At 42.2% G+C, this 27,894-nt stretch overlaps 1 protein-coding gene across 1 annotated transcript in view; it reads right to left on the bottom strand.

The window, feature by feature from the left end:
• Window positions 1-1,984: 1,984 nt before the first annotated feature.
• cacna1aa (calcium channel, voltage-dependent, P/Q type, alpha 1A subunit, a) overlaps window positions 1,985-27,894 on the bottom strand; it is a 110,031-nt gene continuing 84,121 nt past the window's right edge. Inside the window, exons 43-47 of the mRNA XM_079618413.1 lie at window positions 27,529-27,664; window positions 24,363-24,476; window positions 10,301-10,502; window positions 9,964-10,211; window positions 1,985-7,088 (exon numbers count right to left, since the gene is read on the bottom strand). Of these exons, the coding sequence (XP_079474539.1) occupies window positions 6,474-7,088; window positions 9,964-10,211; window positions 10,301-10,502; window positions 24,363-24,476; window positions 27,529-27,664 (1,315 nt within the window). The 3' untranslated portion in view covers window positions 1,985-6,473. The remainder of the gene's footprint in view (window positions 7,089-9,963; window positions 10,212-10,300; window positions 10,503-24,362; window positions 24,477-27,528; window positions 27,665-27,894) is intronic.

The following is a 27,894-nucleotide window of genomic DNA, read 5'->3' on the forward strand; positions in this document are numbered from 1 at the left end:
CAATAATGCTACTATCCAAACTGCAATGTGCGGAGTTTTCCAAGGAACACTCTCAGAAAAAAAAGGTACGAAAGCTGTCACTGGGGCTGTAGCCGCTGTACCTTTTCAAAAGGTACACTACACTTTTGTCCCTTTTAGGTACTAATATGTACCTTTTAGGTACTAATATGTAGGCCTAGCATTGAGGTACCAATATGCACCCTTAAGGGTACAAAAGTGTACATTTTGAAAAGGTACAGCCCCAGTGACAGCTTTCGTACCTTTTTTTTCTGAGAGTGAATATTTTTCGGCGGCAATCTGTTAAAGGTCTTTGCGCGCACCCAAATTTGTCTTTTGGCGCCTTTAATTGGCTACAGTTAGCCAACTCATAAATCGCCCATTATTTATATCTAAGTAATGATAATTATTTTGCTACAGCGCTTGAGCGACATTGTAGCTGTGGTTAGTTACCTTCGCAACACACGATTTCTATTGTTTTTTTAGCTCAATATAATAAGATTATAGCAGATAGTCTACACTAATTTATTGTATTTGTTTCAAAACCTGATTCACTTTGAAACAGGCTTCTATGTGTCATAGATAAATAGGTGTAAAAGATAGATAAATCCGCATGTGAGCCATGTGTATATTTTTTGACCCAGCAAAATCCTACCCCATGTTGGATCATGGGGTAAGGGAGCAGGAAGTGGGGCAGGCGCGAGAAAGGAATGTGAGCGGAAGGAGGTATTAATAGACTAGAGGAAGGACAGCACCCTTCACACATCCGCACATCTGGCCGACATATACAGCAGACAGCCGGGGGAGGGGAAGCTGCTGAATGCATGTGTGGCCCATCGATTGTCCTGCTAATGGAACGAGCCTCCCCTCCCTTCCCTCTTGAGTCTGAAACCTGATCCTCCTCCAGTATCTGAAATCTCACAGGAATGCACTGTTAGCTCCCACAATCTCCTGACCAAACGGCTTTACAACACTCGGATCAGCAGAACTATCCTACACAAAGACATGCAGGATCAGAAAAGGACAGAGCAAGGGTATAAACAAAAGGAACAAGCTAATAATGTAGCCACATGCCACCCAAATGAGATACTGCAGCCTCATAGGCGGAGGGTGAACCAACTGGCTAGATGTGAAAAGCACATTGAAATATAATCTCATGAAATAACAACCTACACATCAAAGCATAAACGCTCTTGTTATTAAAGTGGTTATGTTCGCCAACCACTATAATTTGATCAGGCAAACGTGGTAGCGCACGTACATCACATATACGTCTATTTGATGTGTGTGTTTACATCTGGAAGACGTATTTTTGAGTGTTTGCTCATCTGTAATAGTCTATAGGACGTCATATGTCAAATGGACGTTTAGAAAATGTCTTTAAAATGTTTATGATTTAGAATGTATGTAAAACTGACACGTTAAAGACGTCTATGAGATGTTAGTAAACAGCAGATTCAAGATTAAGTGATCTTTGGCATGGCAGCCAGTTTGAAAATAGCGATAGGCGATCACATTAAAAATCTATGATTTTTAAAATGATTATTTAGCCTTGGAAATACACTAAACCCGATTAAAAGGCATGTTTGAGCGGTTTTAACGGAAAGCAACTTGCACTGACATATCTTAAAATATATCAGTGCCCTTGTCTCAAGACGCACAACAGTAATGTTGTTTTAAACAACAAAAAGGCACATATAAAAGCTACTTAAAAAAAGCTACTCTGGCTTACTGTGAAACCAGGCCTAAAATTTTATGAAATTTGCTACATTACAAAAAACAAACAAACAAAAAAACGCCGCTATTTAACTTGTAACATTGACCATTTAAAAGGGATAGTTCTCCCTCATGCCGTTCCAATCAAACATATTTTTTACCTGTTAGTAATCAAACAGTTTTGGTTACCATTGACATACAGTGAAAAAAACCTGAAACATTTCTCAAATTATCTTCTTTTATATTCCACAGAAGAACGTCATACAGGTTTGAAATGACATGAGGGTGAGTTTTCCCCCCTTTAACTCTTTGTATTTGATTTTCATATTACCACAGAAGCTCACAAGATGCTTTTAAAAACATGCTGGCTAACATGATCATCATGCATGTAGCTCCAACGGCACTGCCATTAAAGCACAAGTGGGACAAAATAAGGACCATCGTTTGTAATAAAAATTGAGAAACTGAGAAAAAAAAATAAGAAAAGAAAGAAAGAAATGTGTAAGATACTTTTTAAACATTTGTCAGCAGCGTGAGTGGGGTACTGATAGCAGCAGCACCAAGAATGGAAAGTGTTAAATCCTGCTCAGAGCACTTTCTCCTGACCATACTCAATTTAAGCAAGGCACGTAACCTCTGAAGCCCTGGTGGTGTCTTGTGACTACTCCTGTGGTCTGATCCCTCTATGTGTCAGATAAGGCTAAACCAGAGAACAAGAATTTTCTATACCAATGTAAATTCTGCGAATAAGAGGATGCATTCAGCTCTGTGTAACCTCACTCATGTATACTCACAATCATGACCCGGTTTGCCAAATGCACATTCCTTTGGACTTGTGTAAGAGTCAGAAACTCAAAACAGTAGTGAGAGAGCAGAGGAAGACGAACATGGGGGATTTCAGAACTAAAAAGAGTTTTGCGCACAACAGCAAGGATTTTCTTCTTGACTCTTTTATTTCGTTCTTTTTTTTGTGTGTGACAGTAGTCATATTGACGTGCCCTGAACATGTTGAAGTGTCTCTCCTTCTAGTTGGCAGAAAAGAAAAAACAGCTAGAAATAGAAAGAAATAAACAACTTGAAGTTGCATCGAAGTGATTTTCCTTCCCAGAATATGCAATTTTTTTTGTTTGTTTTAAAAAATAGAGCATAAAGGAATATATTACTTTAAAAAAGATGTATCTGTACTCGTGTTTTTTCTACAAAACATTTCATTTTTTGAATTCCTGCAGATGACTTTTTATCAAACGCTGTGGCATGCACATTGCACATGCAGTTCTCGAGGTAAATGCTTTTCTACATTTTTTTTTTCTGACAAAAACTTGCGTTTTTAGTTTCTCCTTTTTACAGTGTGACTCCCACATCGGCATTGTATTTTTAAGTGTCACTTGTTTTGCCAAACATGAGGTTGTTAGTAACAATGAATTATGACAGACAATGAGAAATGTCGATGTCCTATCCAGACAATCGCTTGTCTTTTACCTCACAGCCACACACACACACACACACAGCAAGACGCTGAGAGAACATCATGCATGCAAATTAGGATGACCGAAAATCATTCACGTGTTGATTTTTGTCAAACACATCCTCATGGACCTGATCACAAACGTATTTACACACACATTGCTCACAAACATACAGACACATAATTTCCTTATATGCTTGATGCAACTCAAAACGGGGTTGTATTGCATATAGATCCTCTCCATATAAAAAGCTAAATGCCTCTTGTGGATCAAATAAATCAAGAGAGAGTCTGTTTTTCACTGCAAACCAACACACTGCAGCTGTATAAATGTGTAGAGACGTGCAGTCTAAATAATACTGAATAAGGCACTGATTAATCTCAGTAATAAGAATGCAGTTCTCAAAGAAACAATGACCACAGAATCTAGTAATGCTCAACTAGCAAGGGGAGACATGAAACTTGGATTCTGGATCTTGTTTACATCCTCAAAGACAATACTCACCAGTTGTGGACACTTATACACTGAGTCTTAAAGGAGAGCCACAATTTCATCAGTAGTGCTACATACAGGACTCACTCAAGTGGGACTGTGCGTGAAAATATGGTAGTAATGCTACATACATCGTCTAATTTGCACATGCTGCAAAGTTGGACTTGATCGGCAGCGTGTCTGTGTATGCGGAGTCATTCCACAGAGGATTCTGCCTCGTAAAGAATACTGAGATGGCAATGGTAATATGGGCCGAAGAGACACAAAGATCAGTGGGACACAAGAGACAAGTTTTGGCAGAAAAGGCCCGGTCATTGTTTCACCCATGCAATTTGATTGGCTGTGTTACATGTTCCTGTGCAGTTTGACTGGCTGTGTTACATTTCCTGAACACAGAACGGTGCACCATCGGTGACAGACACATATTACGACTCTCAATGTACAGGTCATTGACAAACATGGAACAGAAAAAGGTGAGACTGACAGAGCCAGAACCACTGGCTGCCGAACAATGTGGATCACAGCGCCATCTGCTGATTGAGTAGAGGTAGTGGAGCTCAGTTACCTTCTCACATTTACCTACACATTGAAATGTCTTAAGGATTTTTTGTTGTTGTTGGTCAGTTTAAAGCAATGGTTCTCAAGCTTTTTGATTTGAACGCCCCCCATTTCTGGTATGTCTTCTATAATTATGACAAAGCTGCTTGTTTTGTATCTTTTTGGGGGGAGTTTTAATTAACTACAATTTATTATGCGACTATTATTTTATAATATCATTGTTGACTTCTGGCCCCCAGTTGAAAACCACTGGTTTAAAGGTATAAAATAACTAATTATTAATAAATAATTATAAAAAAAATATAAAATAAAAATCAGCATTTAAAAAGGAAAGTTAGGACAGTAAATATTTGTATAAAATATAAGATTTTTACGCCACCCTAATTAATTCTTGTTAACTAACATCTAAACGCCCTTTTTAATATCGAAACGTCTTCTAAGACGTTTATATCATGTTTATATCAATATGGTTGATAACTAGTTAGCTCTTCCTCTACTTTCTTTTTCATTTTTCTCCCCTTCTTGATAAAAGTGGTCACAGTTACAGAGACTTGAGATCAGATGCATGCTTCAAACTGTCATTAACGCTCACTGATATGGCTGAGAAAGTGTTTCCATAGAAACAGTCCAAGTCGTCGAGCTACCGAGGACGTCGGCTGAAGGTCAGATGGGTTTCTGTCATGGCCCATAATGGATCACTATCACAGAGCTCCACACACCATCTACACAAAACTCACATGAAAACAAGTATGGCAATACAAAGAGTGGCAGTCAAATACAAAAACAGGTAGAAAATGAAATTAAAAGCATCATCATCATTATCTTCATCATCACCATCATTACTTATTTATGTGATCATCTTTATACACATTGTCATTATCAACATGAAATCATATGTAAAGATGGAGAGGTTCTCTCTCTCTCTTCTCCCCCCATATCTCTCTCCCCATGTACCCTGGAAGACTGGAAGAGCATGTTTATTCATCCTTTGCCTGTTATATGTTTGTATATTTTATGTGCTACTATATCTGCATTTTTGTGCAAGTGAGCAAATTATCTATACAGTGATAGAGGAATGTAAATAAAATGTTATCAAATGTCTCAAGTTTAAAAAGTAATTGTGCTATCCGTTTATTTTTGATTCACAACCTTTATTGTATGTGGTATTTGGCACCAAATCTGGTACAAAAAAATTGCAAACATCTCTCTGTCACCCATTTACTAGTAGTTTGAACGTTAGCAATGGCTTCATCTCTCCTATCCTTCAGGAGAGAGGGATCTCAGAGAGTCGTGAGAGAGAGAGACGGAGGGCGTCGACTGGAGAGAGAAAGAACGTCACGGACATGACAAAGGAGCCAAAAATGTTATCCCCCCTTCCCCCTTTTTATCCAAAGGTTCTGTGTATTTTTTAACTTGTTTTTTTTTTTTTTTTCAATCATGCAGAATTTCCAAAGGATTTATTTTTTTAGGAGTTCAAACAAAGCTGGGCAGTGCAACAGAAGATTCAAACTCCAGTGTTTCCAATGAGAAGCAGAAGACGAAGCCGAAGAAGAAGAAATAGTGAGGAGATTTTCGTTTTTCTCTCCTGTCTGTTTGTTTGTGATTCTTCTTTCTTGCGTTTAGGGGGCTGAAGTGCAGGGTGGGCTTTTCTATTTTAGTTCAGGTGAGTTCACCTCCATCTCCCACCCACAACTTACCCGCACGGGCAAACGCCTCCCCCTCAACTGGGATAATTATTAACAGTAAACATAGATGATAAAACTCATCGATATTTCCCAGCATCTGGACTGATTTTTGCAATAAACGAATCTCCAGTCAAGTTCTGTGAAATAAAAAGTGATCCACCTTTTTTTAAACGAGTGCTAAAGAGTTTGTAGCGTCTCATTTCCGGAGGGACTGCATGAAATGTCCTGGGGGGGAAAAGTTCAGACATTCCTCCTCCTTATCAAAACATTTTTTGTATTCTTCAGAAAAAGGCTAGGAACATGATTTCATATTCGTTAGTCTTCATATTCACTGTCAGCGGTCCGTCGCTTTCAGGGAAACACTTGGCAGCAGAGGAAATGGAAAAGAAACAAGAAATAGAAAGAAACGAATCATGCCTTGATTTCCCCTGTGGACATTCAGCGCACTGCCAAGTGTTTCCCCAGACAGATCTGCCAATCCAGTGAGAGTATTGTTACTGTGTGGTGGCAGTCCGTTCCAGAAAAGTGCGGAAGGACTCGCCCCTCCCCGTCCCAGAGGCTAGCACCAGTCATCCTCATCAGTCTCACTGTAGGGTTCATGGAGGCCCTTCCTGGGCCCTCTGGGATGAGGAGGCTTATGCGTTCCCGGGTGGGTGGGGGCGTGGTGGTGCGGAGAGGGCGAGGACGAACGGTAGCCATTCGGCATGCGCCGCGGGTGGCCCTGAGAGGGGGTGCTGTGGCGGGAAGTCCTGGGGGAATGTGGGTGAGGGTTGCCCTGCACAGGGCTTTGCTCGTAAGATGGAGGCTCGTTGTGATTGAACTCGTAGTCTTGGTCGTCGTAGAAACCGTCGCCCTCCACACTCTCCGTAGGATCAGGGCCCCAGTGCGCATGACGGGAGGAGCGGGGAGAGCCGTGGTGGGGAGGCGACGGGTGGTGGTGAGGGGGAAGCGGGGGCTCGGTGCCAGGTGGACTGAACCGACGGGAGGACGGGGTAGGGAGTCGGTTCTGCTGGCCGGGAGGGGGGGTGCCACCGATGGGCTTACGGACCACGGGAGAATAGGTGACGTGGGGCCGGGGCGTAGCAGGGGTTTGGGGTAGCTGACGCCGGCCGCGGCGGGGAGTGCTGGTCCCGGAGGTGGAGGGGACTGGACTGCCGCTTACTGAACTACTGCCCTACATGAAAATGGAACAAGGCAAATAAAACAGAACCACAAAATTAACCACACAACAAGAAGAAAGACAGTAGGAGGTGACACACACACACAAACACACACCGCAGTAAGAGAGGAAAGAGCGCAGTCATAAAAGAGAGAGAGAGAAATGCAAGAATGAGAGACATTGCAAAGCAGTAGAGCAAAGCGACCAATGCAAACAGCCATAAAATAAACGACCAAAATTAAGCAACATATCAAAGGGAAAAGAGAGGACACAAGGAAGAAAAAACAAACAAAAAACAAAAAATTCAATTCTGTTGCAGCTGTGAAAATAACTTCAGGTTTGTTCTTGACAAACTAGTTAATGTCAATTCAAATGAAACTGAAATTTAGACCGATCACATAATTTTGGGCCTGACTATCAGATATTGTCACAATATTATTTAGATGACAAACAGCATAAAATGACTCAACAACAGACCTAAAATTAATTAAGTCTTTTAAGTTAAACATTCTGTTTTAATACAAGAAACATGGCTTCTCTGCAAAAATCATTAAATCATTTTCCCAATCAGTATTTTTGTCTTGTTTTCCAGTAAAAAAATAAAATAAAATAAAACAGTTTGTTTGACTGTTTTTGAAAGAAGTTTCTAATGCTCATTTCTCAAAAAACTAAATGTTAAATATTTCATTTTAAAATTACAGTTTTCTTAAAATAGATTTGAAAAAAAAAGCATCATTACTACTCATGTCCTCAGTGTCACAGGATCCTTCAGAAATCATCCTAATTTACTGTTGAAGAAACATATCTATAAAATATATTTGCTAAATATGTGTGGTTTAACATTATAAATACATTTTGATATATATCACTTTTGATCAATATAATCCATCCTTGCTGAATCCAATAATTCATTTCTTTAAAAAAAAAAAAAACTTGATGACCCCCTACCTTTTGAACGGCAGTATACATACATAAACTTGGGAGATATAAACACACACATACACATGCTCACACAAATCCACATCTCAGTACCAACTCCCAAGTCACTGTTTGGTTCAGCATCAAATTCCACTGAGCTTTATGACCCTGAATGAAATGCAGTTCAAACTTGGGCATAACAGATATATATATATATATAATCTACATCTGGAAAGTATTCACAGCGCTTCACTTTTTCAGCCAAAATGGATTAAATTAATTATTTTCCTCAAAATTCTACAAAAAATACCCTGTAATGACAACGTGAAAGAAGTTTGTTTGAAATTGTCATGGCACTCCAAATTGAGCTCAGGTGCATCCTGTTTTCACAGATCATGTGGTAAATTCAGTTGATCGGACATGATTTGGAAAGGCACACACCTGTCTTGCAGCACAAACCAAGCCACAAAGTCCAAGGAATTGTCTGTTGAATTCCGAGACAGGATTTTATGGAGGCATAGATCAGGGAAAGGTTACAGAACAATTTCTGCAGCATTTAAGGTCCCAATGATCACAGTGGCCTCTGTCACCTGTAAATGGAAGAAGTTTGGAACCACCAGGACTCTTCCTAGAGCTTGCAGCCCGGCCAAACCCCCCAAACTGAGCGATCGGGGGAGAAGGGCCTTAGTCAGGGAGGTGACCCGATGGTCACTCTGACAGAGCTCTAGCTGTGGAGAGAGAAGAACCTTCCAGAAGAACAACCATCTCTACAGAACTCCACCAATCAGGCCTGTATGGTAGAGTGGCCAGACGGAAGCCCCGGAAAGCCCGGACGGAGGAGTCTCAGACCATGAGAAACACAATTCTCTGGTCTGATGCCACAAAGATTAAACTTTTTGACCTGAATAGCCAGCGTCATGTCTGGAGAAGACCAGGCACCTCTCATCACCTGGCCAATACCATCACTACATTAAAGCATGGTTGTGGCAGCATCATGCTGTGGGGATGCTTTTCAGCATCAGGAACTGGGAGACTAGTCAGGATCGAGGGAAAGATGAATGCAGCAATGTACAGAGACATCCTTGATGAAAACCTGCTCCAGAGTGCTCTGGACCTCAGACTGGGGCGACGGTTCATCTTCCAACAGGACAACGACCCTAAGCACACAGCCAAGATAACAAAGGAGTGGCTACGGGACAACTCTGTGAATGTCCTTGAGTGGCCCAGCCAGAGCCCAGACTTGAACCCGATTGAACATTTCTGGAGAGATCTGAAAATGGCTGTGCACCAACACTCCACATTCAACCTGATGGAGCTTGAGAGGTTCTGCCAATCAGAATGGGAGAAACTGCCCCAACATAGGTGTGCCAAGCTTGTAGCTTCATACTCAAAAAGATTTGAGGCTGTAATGGTGGCAAAGGTGCTTCAACAAAGTATTGAGCAAAGGCTGTGAGTACATGTGATTTTTTTCTTTTTTCATTTTTAATAAACTTGCAAAGATTTCAAACAAACTTCTTTCACATTGTCATTATGGGGTATTGTTTGTAGAATTTTGAGGAAAATAACGAATTTAATCCATTTTGGAATAAGGCTGTAACATAACAAAATGTGGAAAAAGGGAAGCCCTGTGAATACTTTCCAAATGCATTGTATGTGTATAATATATATATATATATAAATATATATAATACAGAATAAAAATTTAATTAATTAATAATTAATCAAGAATGAAATAATGTTTACTTGTTTTACTATTGGCAAAATATATTTGTTCTTTCTTTGTAAATGTAAACCCCCCCCCTCCCCCCCTAAAAAAAAAAGAAAAAGAAAAAAAGGATGCTTTGATAGTTTTACAGGAAAACAGTGAAGGCAAAATTACTGATTAGGAGTTTTTTTTTTGTCTTCAGTGTTGCAGAAATAATCAACTGTGATAAGATGCATTATGAGCACGTTCATTATGAATGACGCCCACCTGTCTGTGTGTCAGGCACTCTCTGCCCTCACTCGGTGAGCGGGACCAGCGGCGGTCTCCCTCTCTAGACTGTCTGTGGTTGTAGTCCCCTCGTTCTCTCTCATGTCCGTAGTGCTCCTTATCTACAGAACTGTGGTGGTGATGGTGATGATGGTGGTGCTTGCGGTCTTTGGCCCGCCCCCGGTCCCTCTCCTTGGATGGCAGGTCTCCTGACTGTGTGGTCGTGCTGAGATCAGTACCAAGGCCTGCTAGGCCACAGCCAGAGAGAGAAAAACAGTACTAGTATTAGCTCTCCTACTCTCTTATACACATAAATATATATGCTTTCGTCTCTGACCTGTGTCAGCATCAGTGTAGCGGCTTAGGGACCGCTCTGATGCGCGGTGACTGCGGTCTCTGTGGCGATGCCCATGTCTGTGACCCTCTTCTGGGATGACACTCTCCATGGCGTAGTCCTCACCCCGCATTGAGCGGCCTGGACGCCCGTGTCCCAGAGATGAAGCTGAGCGCTTCATAGGACTGTTATCGGTGATGGTCTGCTGAAAGAATCGGCACAGAACAGAGAAAGTGGTAGGGGGAGAAAAGAAAAGGGAGCGAAGGAAGAGAGAGTTTTCTGTTTATTGGAAATAAATGGGTCTGGAAGATTTGAGAAGGGAGCTTAATTTCTATAGTATTTAGTAACGGCAGGCAGATGGTCGTGCGAATGTACGGCCTTGTTTACACCTGGTATTAACATCCGTCATGGGTGATCCCGACACAAGCGGTCTCCTGTGGCCACTTTTGATAATATAAGGGAAACAGTATCCAACTTTGGATTAAATCACTTGAATCATCATTCAAAAGTTTGGGGTCAGTAAGATTTAAAAAAAAAAAAAAAAAAATACATTAAATCAAAAGATTTTTACTTCAAATAAATGCTGTTCTTTTGAACTTTCTATACATCAACGAATCCTGAAAAAACATCTCTCATTTCCCACAAAGTATTAAGGATCACAATTGTTTTCAACATTGATAAGATTTTTTTTTTGAGCAATAACTCAGGATATTAGAATAATTTCTGAAGGATCATGTGACACTAAAGACTGGAGTAATTTATATATCTCCAAAAACAACAAGTTTTGCTTCTCAAGTAAAGTGATCTTATTTTAAGGATATTTTTACTGGAAAAAAGGGAAGTACCCTACGTCTGTAGATAGTGCAGACCATTTGTGAACGTATCTACCCAAACATATCTTAATAACAGGTGTAAATGGGCAATATGACTTCAAACTTGTGTTTAATTCTGCAGGTCTGGGAGTTGGTGTGATTTTATTGTGTATGACCTGACAAACACACTCAGCCGATACCAGCGAACAAATAAACAAAATCACCATTCACCATGCAGAGACCGAGAAGAAGAGAAAGATAGAAAAAATATGAAAGAAAGAGAGAAAACGAAAGATAGCTGCAAAAAATTGTGCCTCGCATGCATCCAGGACTGAATCTCAAAATACTCATTGGTTATAAAAACATTCTACTACAACATTTGAGAGAAGCACATTTCTTCCAGCAGACCCCTCTATCTATCACTCACAGTCATGCACACCGCAAAGAGTGAAGAGAGGGGGCTGTCCAGGCATTAGACAGAATGTGTGGGGCAACACCAAATGTATGGTCCATGAAGAGGGATGTGCAGAGTGGGGTGGTTTGCAATGGCTCAAGCCCTGAACCCTTTGCTCTAGTCTGATTAGAGCCTTTCCATCTCAAAAAAAGCATGAATTTGACTGATTTGGTGCAGCTTCACTATCAAACACCATCAACACTGACACCTAGAGTCGTGGATGGAACATTACATACCATCGAGAGTGTTCAGTTACTGATTCATTTGTAGAAATCTGATACAAATCATTCACCCATTTTGATGTGTAACCTGGAGCAAATACAGACTAGGAGAGTGCAGCAAGTCAATTTTCATATCTCTTTTTGAAAAATAAACAGTTAATAAAAAATAAACAGTGTAGAGGAATGCTACCTTACAATTGTGCATTTTATAGAAAGCAACAACATGTATACATTTTTTCTCACCCACTTCCATCAGTAGCATTACATTTGTAGGTTTTTTATTTATTATTTATAATTATATGTTTTCATTTATATTATTTATTTGCGGAGGACAACTGGTTGTTCCTTCATCATGTGTTGCATTCAACAACTATATTCCAGTATAGATGTAAGTGTTACTCAATAACATATCCAAACTTTCCTAAAAAATAAATAAATAATAAACTCCTTAGAAAGACCATCTTTTCTCCCAGTGACACATTGAAAACCAAAACGCACGTCTCTGCTCAGCAACACAGTCACACGCTCACAGTCATAGCACAGATAATTGCAGACTCACGCACAAAGTACATATGCATGTAACATGCACATGAGCACAGCACATAATGAGTGTTGCAAAGCACAAAGATAGCAGATATAAATTAGGAGGAGGCAGACAAGGAGTTTTGTGTGGTTTTATCTGCACACAAATCTAAAAATATGTCTGTGCTGTACAAGTAATAATGCTATATATACATATATATGTACATATACACATTCTTCAACCCCCATTGCAAATCAGGTTTATTGGCAAAAAATTATTCTCAAATTATTCAGCCCCCTGAATAGATTCCCTCACAATAGCACAAATCTGCAAAACAGGTTTTGTCTCAAGCACACATGACATATCTGAACTGGCATGTTAGAAATATGGCAAAAGAATGGTCCAAAAAGTTAAGAGAAGATATCATCCCCCTTCACAAACAAGGAACAGGATACAAAAAGATAGCGAAGGTACTAAATGTTCCTAAAGACACCGTTGAAAGCATAGTTCAAAGTTAAAGGAACAGTGGTTACACTACCTGGACAGGGCAGAAAAAATAAGCTATCAACAGCTGCAACCATATGCCTGAGAAGACAGGATCAGAAAAACCCTTGAGTGACTGCAAAAGACCTGCAGCAAGACTTGGTGGCAACAGGCACTCCGCTTTTCAGCTTGCACAGTAAGGTGCATAATAAACGCATGCGTTTTCCATGCCAGAACTCCAAGACGTACACCACTACTGACCCAAATGCACAAGAAAAATGCTCAAAATTATTTAAATAAGCCACAGAAGGGATTCGGTTCTGTGGAGCGATGAAACAAAACTGGATCTTTTCGGCCCTATGGATCCGAAAAGTCTGGAGGAAGATGAATAAAGCATATGCTGAAAAGAACACTGTCTACAGTTCAGCATGGTGCCGCTAGGTGATGCTCTGGGGCTGCTTTGCATCCTCTGGCACTGGAAACCTGCAGCGTGTGGAAGGCAAGATGGATTCATTGAAGTATCAGAAAATCCTAGGAGAAAACGTCATGCCGTCAGTGAGGATTCCAATGATCCCAAGCATACCCCAAATTCCACCAAGGCTAGGTTGCAGAAGTAGTCCTGGAAGATTCTACAATGGCCATCAGTCACCTGACTTGAACCCCATAAGGGCTTTTCATGCTTGAAATAGTTAACCCTGGATCATTCTAAACCCTGGGTAAACGGAATCCCGGGTTATCTTTATTCACGTTTATCACTGCTCATACTATACCCTGGGTTAACAGTTAATCCTGGTTATTCATAAACTGCAGTTTTACACTGCACATTCCTAAACCCTGGGTTAAAGCCCTTATTTGCAGTGTCAGTGTTACTGACTGGACAAACAGCACGTGACCTAAGGCTCTAGCATTGCGCATCCTCATGTTACACATTGCTTACTGTAATATCAAGTTTTTTTTCTGAGTGTACTTTTTTAACTTTAAAGGTAAGAATGAAGATCTCTTCTTCACTCCAATTGTCGCTTTTTCCATCGCCGTTTGATATTTTTGCTATCATACGCAGAAACGACTTTTTATATACATCGCATGTTGTTTTAGTGACTGCCCAAAGTGCATACATTTAAGACACGGGATTGGTTGTTGGTTGCTAAGTATCTAGTTGTAACATTCTTACACCACATCGTTTCGCACTATACAAGTTCGGCACTGCAATGCGGAGATAAAACCGCAAAAGAGGTGCTTGCACTGCTCCAGAGCAGAGTTTCATAACCTCGGGTAAAAAGCGGTGGTAACCCCGCATCTAAATTACAAGTGTGAAACTCTCCTTTACCCGGGGTTAAAAGCAGTGTTTAGAACGACGGTAACCCAGGGTTAAGCGCAGTGTGAAAAGCCCTATAGAAAATATCTGGTGGGATTTGAAGAAGGAATATATTTGAAGATTACTGAATATTGGAGGCCATTGCTCATGAGGAATTTGAGCATGAGGTTTGCAGCAGGTCATAACAGCAAAAGGGTGTTCTACAAAGTACTAAAGATGCTTGCCATGAAGTGGTTGAATCATTTTGAGATTGCAGAAGTCATCAAAAGTTGTATTTTCAGTTGAATTTGAGGAAACCACTTGAAACATTTGTTGTGTTGAGCTATTTCAATTACTTTTATTTGACTTGTTCATTGCAAACAGCTGAAAGTCTGTATTATAGACTGTAAAGTCTGTAAATGTTGCCTATAAACAAAATTTGCAATGGGGGTTGAATAATTTGGATTATATATATATATATATACAATTTTCTTTTAAAAACATATGTTAAATATTACATACGTATAATTCTTCCTTAATTGCCTTAATCTTTTCAGTTAGTTTTGACTATTTCATCGAACATTTTGAATTAAGTTTGCAATAATGGCTGAAATAATGGGTCTTTTAATAAAAAATAAAACAATTAAATAAATGTCAAACAACAACCACAACAACGTTACAGTATTGCAAGTTTTTTCTAGTATTTTCTCATGAAATATTCAGGCACAAATTATGTGATTTCCAGAGAATTGGCCAGAGAGACAGAAAGACAGATGTTAGAGTCAGACAGGGTCAAACAGAGTGATGATGGAGAAAAAAAGTAATAATGAACTAGAGAGATTGCACATACAGTGAGATTATCTCCCCGGTGCCGTCCTTTCCTCCTTGGCTGCTATACAGCCATTTCCATACAAGCACAAGACGCGCCAAAAATATGTCCATACAAATACACACATATGAAGCACATAGGGCCGCATTTACACAAGACAAAGCACATTAACAATGGGTGACCCCAGGCATGAAAGAGAAGGAGAGAGAAACAGAGATTGCACTCAAAAGAAGAAAAAGGTGGAGATGGGGTTCATGCAGTAAATTAGGATAGGGAGGCCAAAAACAGAGCGAAAGAGGGGAGGGAATAAGGAGAGAGAGATATATAAATAAAGAGAAAAAAGAAAGACACAGAGAACCTGGTTAGACATAGAAGCAGTGGAGACGGAAAAAGACACTTACCACAGCAGCACACAAACTGAGGGCCAGAGGCAGTGTTAGAGACACGTCACAGTACACCACACAGAATGATACGGTGAGGAACAGTACAGTGATCATCACAAGACACAGTGGCCATAGAGAGGTATTCTACTACAACACTGCACACATATACAGTACGTATAGCATGAGACCACACACCAACAAAACTCTCTTGTACTAGGTTTCTGAAATGTATGTAAATTACTCTCACACTATACTGTTCAAAAGTTTGGGGTCGATAAGATCTTTTTTTTATTTTTATGAAGTCTCTTATGCTCCAAGCCTGCATTTATTTTAAATAAAATTACAGCAAAACAGTAATATTGTGAAATATTATTACAATTTAAAATAACGTCTCAGGTTACGACTGTAACCTATGTTCCCTGAGAACAGGGAACGAGACACTGCGTCGAATGACAATCAAATCAAGAGCAGTGCAAGCAATCATATTGACCGGCGACAGCACGTGAATCATTAGCGAGAATGATTAACCTGCGACCTGGATACATAAAAGGGCGCCTTGCAAACATGACACTATCCTTTCGTCTGAAGGGATTGTTTGGTAGGCAGGCCCCGAGGCATGGCAAGGAGACGCAGTGTCTCGTTCCCTGTTCTCAGGGAACATAGGTTACAGTCGTAACCTGAGACGTTCCCTTTCGAAAGGGAACTCGCACTGCGTCGATTGAACGATATACCCACGCCGCCATGCTAAGGGGAGTGCATGCCCATGGGGAGTGCATGCCCATGGGGAGTGCATGCCCATAGGCAGTGACAACTGTCAGAACTAGCAAATTCAATGAAACGCCAGAACCACTCAGAACCTCTATTCGGGGACGTACCATCCGAAATGCCACCAGGACAGCCTGACCTGGTGTCACTTAAATAGACACTTTAGTATGGACACTTCCTGTCTGTCCGAAGACAGAGCCTTTGGACACTTGCCTTTAAGTAAGGCATCCAACTCGAGGGACTCCGAAGCTGGCAGTGAAGCACTCGGCCAGGATCTCAGAGACGGGGTATCCCGGAGAGCATGACTCAGCATAGTGCTCACAACCCTTTCTAGCGAGGGGAGTTCCTCTGCTCGATCCACGGATCTACCCAGTGCTTATGTTTCAAAGTACTGAGGAGGCCTGAGAAGGCCTGAGGACAGATCTAACTGGGAGGCCTCGCGAGAAACCTACGACTGTCTGACCAGACTCAGGAGTCCACGTACTCATAGTGACCCTCGGTGAGGGGATCACATGGTCCGCCTGGTAGGCAAACCAGGCTGTAGGCAGGATAAAAGAGGTTCCGGGAGGGAACCAGTGGCAGAGAAAGAACACTTTTGTCGAGCCAGGGCGCAAGCTCGCCTTCAGCAGCTGCCCGATAAGGCCAGATGAACTGATAGCAAGCGGCCACTAGCTTCCTGGACCCTGGGAAACCACTCATAAGGAGGCCTGGTGAGGCCTACTACCTGATAATCACCATGAGTGGAAACTTCGTCCTTCAGGAAGGCCTACTACCTGACAACCACAAGTGGGAGCTCACCTTCAGTGGGGCCTGGTGGTGAGGCCTACTACCTGACAAACTACAATATGTGGGAGCTCACCTTCAGGGAGGCCTGGTGAGGCCTACCACCTGACAACCATAATATGTGGACACTCGTCCTACAGGGAGGCCTACTACCTGATATCCACCCTATGTGGGAATTCTCCTTCAGGGAGGCCCGGTTAGGCCTACTACCCGATAGCAAGCCAGGCTAGCTGTCCAGTTGTCTGTCCTTGGAGCTTTGACTTCAGGGAGGCCTGGTGAGGCCTACTACCTGAAAACCATGGTAAGTGGGAACTCAGCTTCGGGGAGGCTTGGTGAAGCCTACTACCTGACGACCACAATATGTTGGAACCCACCTTCAGGGAGGCCTAAAGAGGGCTACTACCTGATAGCAATCTAAAAACTGGATGTTATGAGCCCTGAATCCGGGTGACAGTCCGAGGGCAGCCTGCTAAGGCCAGCCAGTCCTGGGGCACCGTCTCGGAGCGGCCTGTTTAAGCCAGCCTCCTGAACTACCACGGACCAAACGTGTCGGGCACTGAGCTACATGGTGGCAAGCACTGCTGGGGACTCACCTATCAGGGAGGCCTGGTCGGGCCTACTAGCTGATAGCAAGTCTAATTCTGCTACAACATACACTGTTGGGAACCATACTATTTTAACATAACTATAGGGCCTACCCACAGGAGGCCTAATAAGGCTAGTTACCTGGTCACGGCCATAATGCATGTCCCACAATGTTGGGACCCACCTCCAAGGAGGCCTGTTAGGGCCTACTACCCATCGGTGAGTCTACTGCCCGAACTACTAAGGCAAACCACCTGAGGTAACAGCTGGCCTAAAGAGCCCTGTTGGGGGCTTCCCGGTCAAGGTGGGCTGCCCGGTCAAGGAGGCCTGCTGAGGCCTACTACCTAACCATGCAGCCTTCGTTGGCAGAAAAGCTGTTTAAACAGCGCCTACAGCATCCTGGTACCTACTCACATTGCCAAAGGTAGTGTACTCAGCAACAAAGTACTACTCTTAAGCAAGGGGAGTACAACATACGCCACTTTAACCCAGGGGCCTACCATATAAATGCATGGTAGGCATGCATTTATATGGTAGGGCGTCAGCTCATGGTAATGGTCTGGCTTCAGGGGAGCGCAATTCAAAAACCAGAATAAAATGAAGTTTAGAACTCTCCACTCAACCTGAGCCATCGTGGTGTGAGGTAGATTGATACAGAGCTGAGAATGGAGTACTCAGAACTACCCTGAGTTAACGGGGTAGTAAAGATTATATGCCCCTGACAATTTTAACAGGGTGCGGGACTGCTAGTGGCTCTAGAGGTGACAGGCTCAGCGAGCTGAGTGGAGCCAACCCTGGAGGCCCAAGTCCATATGCTAGCTCTGTACGGCTGGGTCTGGCAAACAATCTCTTCGCAGAGGGAAAGATGGCCTAATCCTGCCCGAAAGACCCATAGTAATGGGGAGGCCTACTGGAGACCTAACCCTGGATCTTTTCCTCGACTACCAACCTGCATTACTCTTAGCACCCCTGAATGCAGAGAAGGCGGCGGGCCTTAGCCGAACAACTCCCTATTATGGGAGGAGGCAAAAATCTAGGGAAGAAGGAAGCCTAAACTAATGTAGTGAATGGCTAGAGGTAGAAATGCGTCAGCAGAATGCCTCCACTATCCCTAGCAAAGCCTAGGCCAGCTACAGAGTGAGGGCCAGCTAGCAAACATAGATCTATCTGAGGGCTCGGAGGATCTTTTTTTTTTTCCCCAGAGGGGCTGCAGAACCGCTCAGCCTACTGAAAACCCAAACAGAGCTCAAGGGGGCGATGTACTCAGGTTAAAAATGTCAGACGGTCCCGTGGGCCGGGCATAAGATCTATCTAAAGCACGAGCGTCAGTCTATACTCCAAACAAAAACCTTTTGAGAGAGACCAACTACTCTACCCTGAGGTGGCTAATAGCCCGAGGGCTAACATAGATGTGTGTAGAAAAAACAAGCGGTAGCACAAACACAATTTACAGCTAGAATGAGCGGTGGCACACCTTGAATTATCTTACACATGACAACAGGGAAGCCATCATATACTCACAAAATAAGCCCATACAACTGGTACTTCTCTCTATCGTTCTACCTACCTAACAGGGGAACTTCAGGGCCCTAATAATCCAATACATTATAGCCTTAACGTATAAAGACATTGACATGTCCCCTTAACTCTATACAGGGAACAAGGTCTGTAAAGAGATACATTTTAGTGTTAGTTGCACACAAAAATTACTCTTAAGAAGACCAGTCAGCTCACCTGCAGCATACGGAGTGAAGACTCGCTAGATAGTTCTTATGAACCTGGGGTCCACCACTTTACATGCCTGAAAGAGGCGCTCTTACTAACCAAGCCGAGGCGGGCCATCAAAACATAGTTCTCATCATGGGCTCAGCCCTAGACCTGATGTAAGGAATGCCTGAGGAGTCGGAAAGAGAGATGAGGGCTGTGATGTAATGAAGCCCTCCGGGGAGATTATCCATCAGCGACGCTGTGTGCGTTTGTGGTGGATAACCTCCCTTAGATCCCTCTTCTTGCGGGAGTCAAGGGGGAGGCGACACTGGCTCTCTGACCCCATCTATGGTCCTCGGACCATGAAGGGCCAGGCCTTCCTGTCTGCCTGGGCATGGACCTGGATCTCAGCGGTATGCAGGTCTTGAGAGGAGCTGAGCACGCCTTCGCCTCCCTGAACAGCCAGCAGCCATATCACCTTGTAGCCCAAGACCGGTTGCCCACTGAAGTTAAGCGGGGCTGAGCCTGGTTAGTGCCTGGATGGGAGACTCCTGAGAAATCCAGGATGCTGCTGGTAGAGGTGTTAGTGAGGCCAGCAGGGGGCGCTCACCCTGTGATCTGTGTGGGTCCTAACACCCCAGTATAGTGTCGGGGACACTATACTGCCAAAGAGTAGTCCTGACTCTCTGTGGTCATTCAAAATCCCAGGATGTCCTTCGAAAAAGAGTAGGGGTGTAACCCCGGCATCCTGGCCAAAATATGCCCAGTGGCCTCTGTCCATCATGGCATCCTAATTATCCCCATATATACTGATTGGCTTCATCACTGTCTCCTCTCCACCAGTAAGCTGGTTTGTGGTGGGCGTTCTGGCGCAATATGGCTGCCGTCGCATCATCCAAGTGAATGCTGCACATTGGTGGTGGTTGAGGAGATTCCCCCATTCTAAGTGCTTTGAGGTCTCAGAAAAAGCGCTATATAAATGTAACAAATGATTATTCTTGAACTTCCCAACCACCGCCTCCACGGAGGTGCCAAAGAGTTCAGAGGGCGAGAGCGGTGAATCGAGGAGAAAGGCCTTCTCTTTCTCCCCGATGTCAGCCAGTTTTAACCACAGATGCCTCACCGTGGCCACCATCGACCGACCGGTCGCGGGTAGCAGTCTGTTTGGTGGCCCAGAGAGCAAGATCCGTGGTACGGCGCAGCTCAGTGACCGCCTCAGGGGACATTCCTGCCCCTTGGTCGAGATCCCGCAGCAGGTCAGCCTGGTACGCCTGTAGTACCGCCATGGTATGAAAAAACATAGTTCGCAAACATCTCGTCAATGGGCGGCATTGGCACATACCCATGCTCTGCAATGAATACGGGCAGAGCATGGGTTCTTCCATGCCCTCTCGATCTCTGTGTGAAGATCAGGAAGGAATGGAAGGCTCACCTGAGCTGGTGCCCTATGGCCGGGGAGAAACCGATCGTCAAGCCGGCCGCGAGCGCGTCCCATAACGTCCACCAGCTCCGCATACACGGGGCAGGGTGGTTGAAAGGGCTCAGGATCTACCTGATTGTCGCCCTCATCAACCATCTCCTGCTCGTCCTGAAGAGCACCCGCTGCAGGAACAGTAGGAGCATAGTCTTTGTCATCCACCTGCAGCTCACTCTCGTCAACCGTCGAATCGTCTGAGAGGTTTACACCCCTCTCAAGACGATCGACAAGCTCCATCTGGAAACCCCATGATGCAAGTCGCCGCTCTGCCTCAGCATGAGCGGGACCTGAACCATGAGGTCCAGATGCTGAGTGTGAAGAGGGCCAGACGAGAGCGGAGCGTTTTTTTAAAGAAAAACGCTCAGTTTGCACAGAAAGCTCCCTCGAGTTCCCCCCGTGCATGCTCTTCACCCAAGCAGAAAATGCACAGTTCGTGGGTGTTACCCGGTGTCAAAAACCTTGGGCACGGGTCGGCACACTTCAGAAAATGGTTAGTCTTCTCCGTGCGTTTCATTGTTGACCTCTTACCGTATATTTCTTTTTGCGATACAGAGTCCCTGAAGACGAAAATGATGATGTCATGTTTGCAAGGCGCCCTTATATATATCCAGGTCGCACGTTAATCATTCACGCTAATGATTCACGGGCTGTTGCCGGTCAATATGATTGCCGTGATTTGATTGTGATTTCATACACCTGTCACGCCTGAGTCGTAAGCCTGATACGTTCCCCTAGCGTCATTCGACGCAGTGAGAGTTCCCTTTTGGAAGGGAACTGTTTTCTTTTTTAATATATTGTAAAATTCCTGTGAATCTGTATTTTCAGCTGAATTTTCAGCATCATTAGTCCAGTCTTAAGTGTCACATGATTCTTCAGAAATCATTCTAATATGATGATTGACAGTTGTGCTGCTAAATATTTGTTTTTTTAACATTATAAATATATTTACTGTCACTTTTGATCAAAATAATCCATCCTTGCTGAATCCAATAATTAATTTCTTTAAAAATAAAAACTTTGGTGACCCCCCTACCTTTTGAACGGCAGTATACATACATAAACTTGGGAGATATAAACACACACACATACACATGCTCACACAAATCCACATCTCAGTACCAACTCCCAAGTCACTGTTTGTTTCAGCATCAAATTCCACTGAGCTTTATGACCCTGAATGAAATGCAGTTCAAACTTGGGCAAAATAAAATATATATATATAAACCGGTATATATATAACACTTTAGCTCTTAAATAAAGTAATACTGCACTGTAAATACAGTTAAATACAAAGCTTAATTTACAATAGTAAAATACTGTAAAAACACTGAGTAACTTCTTTCCTTAGGGAGGAAGTCACAGTTAGCTAAACCCAAAAAGGAAAATAAGAATTTAAAGAGAAAAGAAAACGAGAAAGAAAGGAGAAAAGACATATTCACAGTAAACTCAATGAGAACAGCATAAGAAGAAGATTAATTCAGGGAAAAACTACTTTTCTAATCTCTCAGCTTCTCAGTTCCCACAGCAACATGGGATAGCAAAGTGTGCACTTGTTACAAAATCCCAGAGAATGTAGTATGTCATCTGGGTATTGTGTTTTATGAACACAGAGCATTCATATGTCCTATTTGTGTGACATACTGCTTTTTGTATAAAACTGCTTTTTGTGGCAAGGACATGTGTATATTTGGGTCTGTAGGAATGAGGAGGCGGCTACTCGAAGGCCAGTGGTTAAAAATATAAGGAGGACAAAAGAAAAGAAAAGAAAAGAAAAAAAGAAAGAAAAGCAAAACACACACACACAAATTCTACCTGTTCTAGACCTGCATCAAATATGCATCATGAGTAATGAGGGTGCATGTTGTAATATCCTAGATAGCATAGGCTATATCTAGACAAATTATAATAAGAGAGTGTTTGAATGCAAACAAATATGTATCCTTGAATACATCACATCAAACACATATTCTGATAATTACAAATACTTAAAATGCATATTTATGACAGGTATGTGGATGAAAATCATTGATCTGTTCTGGGCCCAACATGTTTTCCTATTAATTAACAGCATTAAAAGGCATTTTTTTCCTTTACAATTTGATCTGTTATGAAGATTGATACACAACATGACACAAAGTATTTGGACAGCTAAACATATGTCTCTAATGAAAATGTAATATATGCTGCTATAAGGGACGTGCGGTCCATACAAGCTGCGAATGCTCTGCATACCCAAGCCATTCGTAGACTTGCTACTTAACATTATAAATGACTATAAATGTCCTTTTTTAAGGTAAAGCTTACATGATGAAATGTTGGCAATACGTATGTAACTCTGTCATTTATTTATATCATGAACGACGGACATTTTCTTAAAATCTGCCAGTTACGAAGGGTTTCGGGTAAGCAGATCTAGAACAGCTTTGCCACCTACGCTCTGTTGTTATGTATCGTCATCATTGTCCCGCATTCTCATTGGTTTACCGCTCGACATTAGTGCCACCAAGCGGAATTACAAAAGTACAGCATATTTTGCAAACGGCCTTTTCGCAAGTCAGACCTGACTCAACTGAAACACAACTCAACAGCTTTTACAGGCGAGTAGAGTAAAAGGTGTTGCATGTGGTGCATGTGAAGGCATTAACAGGTGAATCAAGGGTACTTTCAATAGCAGGTCAAATATACAGTATAAGGCTACGTTCACACTTAGCGTCTTTTTTGACAAAAAAAAGTTAACAACGGCGTTTTTTTAGCAAAAAAAAAAAAAACGCTGCGCGTTCGGTTACAAATAGCAGCCGAGCGCGTCTTTTGTTGCTATAACAACAGCTGCAACAGTAGTGTGCCCACACAGCCTCTTTGTGATGTATGTTATGATAGAGTTGTGTACTCGTATCAAACAGCTCCTTGTGCTCCGAAACAAGGACGATTAGTTTTTCTACCGGCACCGTGTCCATTTTTCTTGTTGTTATGGAAACGACAGGTCTCGCTACTCGCTTGTCATTGGTCAGCTGTCAAAAAGGCGCTTGACGTAGGGCGTTCTTTTCAGAAAAGTTAAACTTTTTTCAACTTTAAAAGACGCTCTGAGCTGCAGAAAAAGACGCCGGCGGTGGCGTTTAAAAAAGCGCTCAGGACTTTTTTGAAAAAACGGTTTACTCCATAGGGTTCTAATGTAGAACAGACGCTGGCAGTTTGAAAAAAGACGCTAAGTGTGAACATAGCCTAAGGAATACTTTAGCTGTGTTGCTGTGTGTAATGAGAGCAAGCAACTGAGCAGCTAACACTCTGTCTAGAGCGAACACGAGCGTCTCCTTATTATAGGCCCATCCAAAGTTTCTGCACCAGGTGCATTTTTGACAAACCGCGCCACCCAGCATACCCGGTTAAAAAATGTCACTGCTCACCACTGGCTGCTATACCAACTTCCAGTCTTCCACTCAAGAGACTGCATGGTTGTATACTTGATTTGATGTATCTTTTAGCCATTTAGAGTGGTTAGGAATTAGTGACTTAACATAATTCACTTGTTTGTCTAATTCACCCTCACTTGCTTGTACAGGACATCAATCCATTGCAGATGCTATAATGGGTTCTCTTTGTTTTATCTGGTCAATGGACACATTTGTTTAATGCAAACGCAGCAATGGAAAGTGGGTTGTTTGGAGGGCCAGGAAAGGAAATACAGATGTGAAAAGGGGGTAGAGGAAAAGGAAGGGGGGAAACACAAAGGAATGACAGGATGAGGCGCTCACTTGGTTGTCTGCTGGGAGTCGAGGCATGGAAGCAGCTCTGCCATGGCCTTCCATCGGCAGATAGTGCTCAGTGTCCGAGTAACCGTCCCGCCCCATCTCTCTCATCTCTACTGTCTGCAGAAACAGAGGGAGACCATGCATGACTGCCCAGGGACAGCAGGCAAGAGCGGAATGCCAGGAGCCTGAGAGACAGGCATAAGCACAGTGGATGGATGGAGGACATCTCCACCTTCATCTCTCCCTTCACCCTGTGGGGAGATGCAAGAGTAGCAGGACAGTCCTGCCCCAGCCTCTGTTCTACATGCCACTGCTGTTGGGTTCACATAAAGTGATCTGATGCTGTTATCCGGTTATGTACATGCAGGGATTCAATGACAAGATTATCCGGAGAAGATCAGGAGATGTTGGTATTACAAACAACGCTCTATCTCTCACAAAGTGTTTTAAAACAGGATATAGGGTGTCAACTTCAAATATATGGACACACATCTCTTTTGTTGACTCACATATACATATGCACTTTTGTTAAAGGGTTAGTCATAATTTAGCTCAAATTGTTGCTCCAAACTATATAAATTTCATTATTCTGTGGAACACAAAATAATGATTTTTGGAGAATTTGCTCCAAAATGGGGACTGAAGTTTTCAAGCTTCAAAAGGAAAAAAAGCCATACAACTATCATAGGAAGGATCCATATGATGTGTGCACTATAATTTAAAATTATCTGAAAAAAAAAAATATATATATAGTTATTTACCGATTTTTGGAACTAATTTACATTCATTCATTTACAAGAACTGACTCAAACGATTCAAATACAAACCAGACATTGCTGCGTCTCTCTGTTTTTCTCTTTTTCAGTAAATAGAGACTTAAATTTCAGTCATTACACTACCATATGGCTTCAGAAGATTACAGTGCACTAGTTTTATGGACGATGTGTTAATCCTTTTTTTCATTTTTTTTTTCATTTTGAGGATTGGGGATTGAATGTCCTCATTCACTGTCATCACGTGAAGATATTCTTCAAAACTCACTCTTTATGTTCCATAGAAAACAAAATCATATGGATTTCGATCAATATGAGGGTGATTAAAGGAACACTCCACTGTTTTTTGAAATAGGGCTTATTCACTGTCTTTCCTACATTTAGATAGGAGGGCAAATGCATTTTTGTCTCAGTGCATGCATTGTTTTAGTTTGGCAGGGTCACCGCTAGCTTAGCTTAGCATAATGAATGGATTCCTTTGTTGCCAGCTAGCATGTCCTGAGTAAAAGTGATCAATAAAAAAACAAAAAAACAAACACCCAATTACTTCTTGTGGCCTGCGTATTCACAATGAGTACAAATAGCGATGCAGATTAAGACTAGGCGATTTCCTAGGCAGAAATTGACTTGGGACTATATTAGGGTGAAGCACAGGCGAAGCACTGCTACTTGAGCGCAGAGATATTACGCAACACCTGAAATCCCACAACTTCCGTCAACATACCGGCGTGAATAGTAGCTGGATATTTTTCATACAGTAGACATAGTGAATGGCGATGAACATGGCTGATTTTGTGAGAGACGAAGAGGGTGAATTCCTAGACAGTCAAGATCCAGAACCATACCTCTATGAACCAGAGTTTTCAGAAGAGGAGCTGCGTGCTTTGGAAATAGAACGACAGGAGGAAGATGTTGCCTGGGCTGTGGCGAGTGGGACAAGGTACTGCCATCGATGACCAGGCTCAACGTGTCAGATCAAGATGAGCATGCCCACAGTTGTGTCACAGCTACCGATGATTTCTCGGCGTTGATCCCTCCTGCAGCCCTCGATTTTTTTTTCCCGGTGCGATAAATCAAACTGGAAAAAAACACCCCACGCCGAATGGACCCAATGGAGAGCTGTCCACAGAGTATCTTTTATCACTTTTACTCAGGACATGCTAGCTGGCAACAAAGGATTCCATTCATTATGCTAAGCTAAGCTAGCAGCGACCCTGCCAAACTAAAACAATGCATGCACTAAGACAAAAATGCATTTGCCCAACTATCTAAATGTAGAAAAGATGGTGAATAAGCCTTATTTAAAAAAAATGGTGGAGTGTTCCTTTAAATTAGGGTATTTTTAATTGTTGCGTTTTCATTTTTGGGTGAACTATAAATTTAAGGTTTTGCTAATATATATATATATATATATACATACACACACTCACTGAACTATATTCTCTCACTGTTTCTTACTTTCATCTGCTCAGAAGATCTTGTCTTTCAGAAGAAGTCTTTTGGAAAGATGTTTTTCCAAGCAATTTGGGGACTTTGTTCTGTAGCTTTTGTTACTTCCTTCTTATGAATCACTTATGATACCTTCCCCATTGATGAGATTAGGATAAAAACACCTGCTGTTCTGAATTTAAAAAATAGCTTAGCTGGGCAGGAGTGTCTCAACTCCTGACAGTACAATGGCACTCAGAACTGCAGAAGGGTTTAAACATCCTTCCCAGACAGCTGAATATGAATGCATATATTCAATGATATGAGCTTCACCGTACAAAGCAGACATGTGAGAGTAATAAAAGAAAATAAACGGTAACAGATGGACACACAGACTGAGGGGAAATATAAAAGAGAATAAGATAGTGTGTAAGATAGTCTGCTGAATTCAGTTTTTACTCAGCAACAGAGAAGGTGCTTTGTTGCTCTCTGCCAATGAGATGCACATGGATGAGGGATAGACAGACCAGCCATTCATGGTTATGAAAAAAACAAAAAACACTCAAATAAATACCCCCCACAAACGACTGAATATCTGATATGCTATCTTATAAAGGCAGAGAAAATATTAGCGATCCACTGAGACTTCCAATGGAGTGACACTACATGAACGTCCTGAGCTCTAAGGCATAATTATCATGCTGTGAGTGAGTTATGCTGCTGTAGAATCCATTACTAATGAAATAGTGGCTTTCACATTTAGAAAACTATTGTTTTATCTCATACAGTAGTGTGTGGGGACAATTTTACTTGTATTTATTGTTGTACCACCATATTAATCTGGTAATGCTTGAGGTTAAAGATGCAGTGATGCACTAATCTAAAAAAAAATTGTAATCATAATTTCAAGCATTTATATGAATACCCTAATAGTAAATTGTAAATGAGATGGGGCAGGCTCTGTGTACCTGAGATTGTCTGTGGTTATCTGCTGTGTCGTCTGGGTGTTGGCCTTCAGGACTCCAGCTGCCTGCTTTCTGAGACATCTCTTGAGCTCGCGCCGTCACCCATGATTGGCTCTCCGGTATCCTTTCATCAACAGGCCTGACAACACACCCATACTTAGTCAATTTACAAGCTCACTACACTTCTTGAAGGGCTCAAGGCTTTGGTTTGATACTCATTGTGGTTTAGATGATTTTTCTCATTAGATGTCCATTAGAGTCAAGGAGAGGGAAGATGATCTTCATTAACATTTGTTGTTTGTGTTTTATTGGACATGGATTATAGAAAAGAAAAGAATGAAAAGTGGCCAGCATAAGTTTTTTTTTAAC

The sequence above is a fragment of the Phoxinus phoxinus genome, assembly GCF_949152265.1.
Source record: "Phoxinus phoxinus genome assembly, chromosome: 1".
Classification (NCBI taxonomy): domain Eukaryota; kingdom Metazoa; phylum Chordata; class Actinopteri; order Cypriniformes; family Leuciscidae; genus Phoxinus; species Phoxinus phoxinus.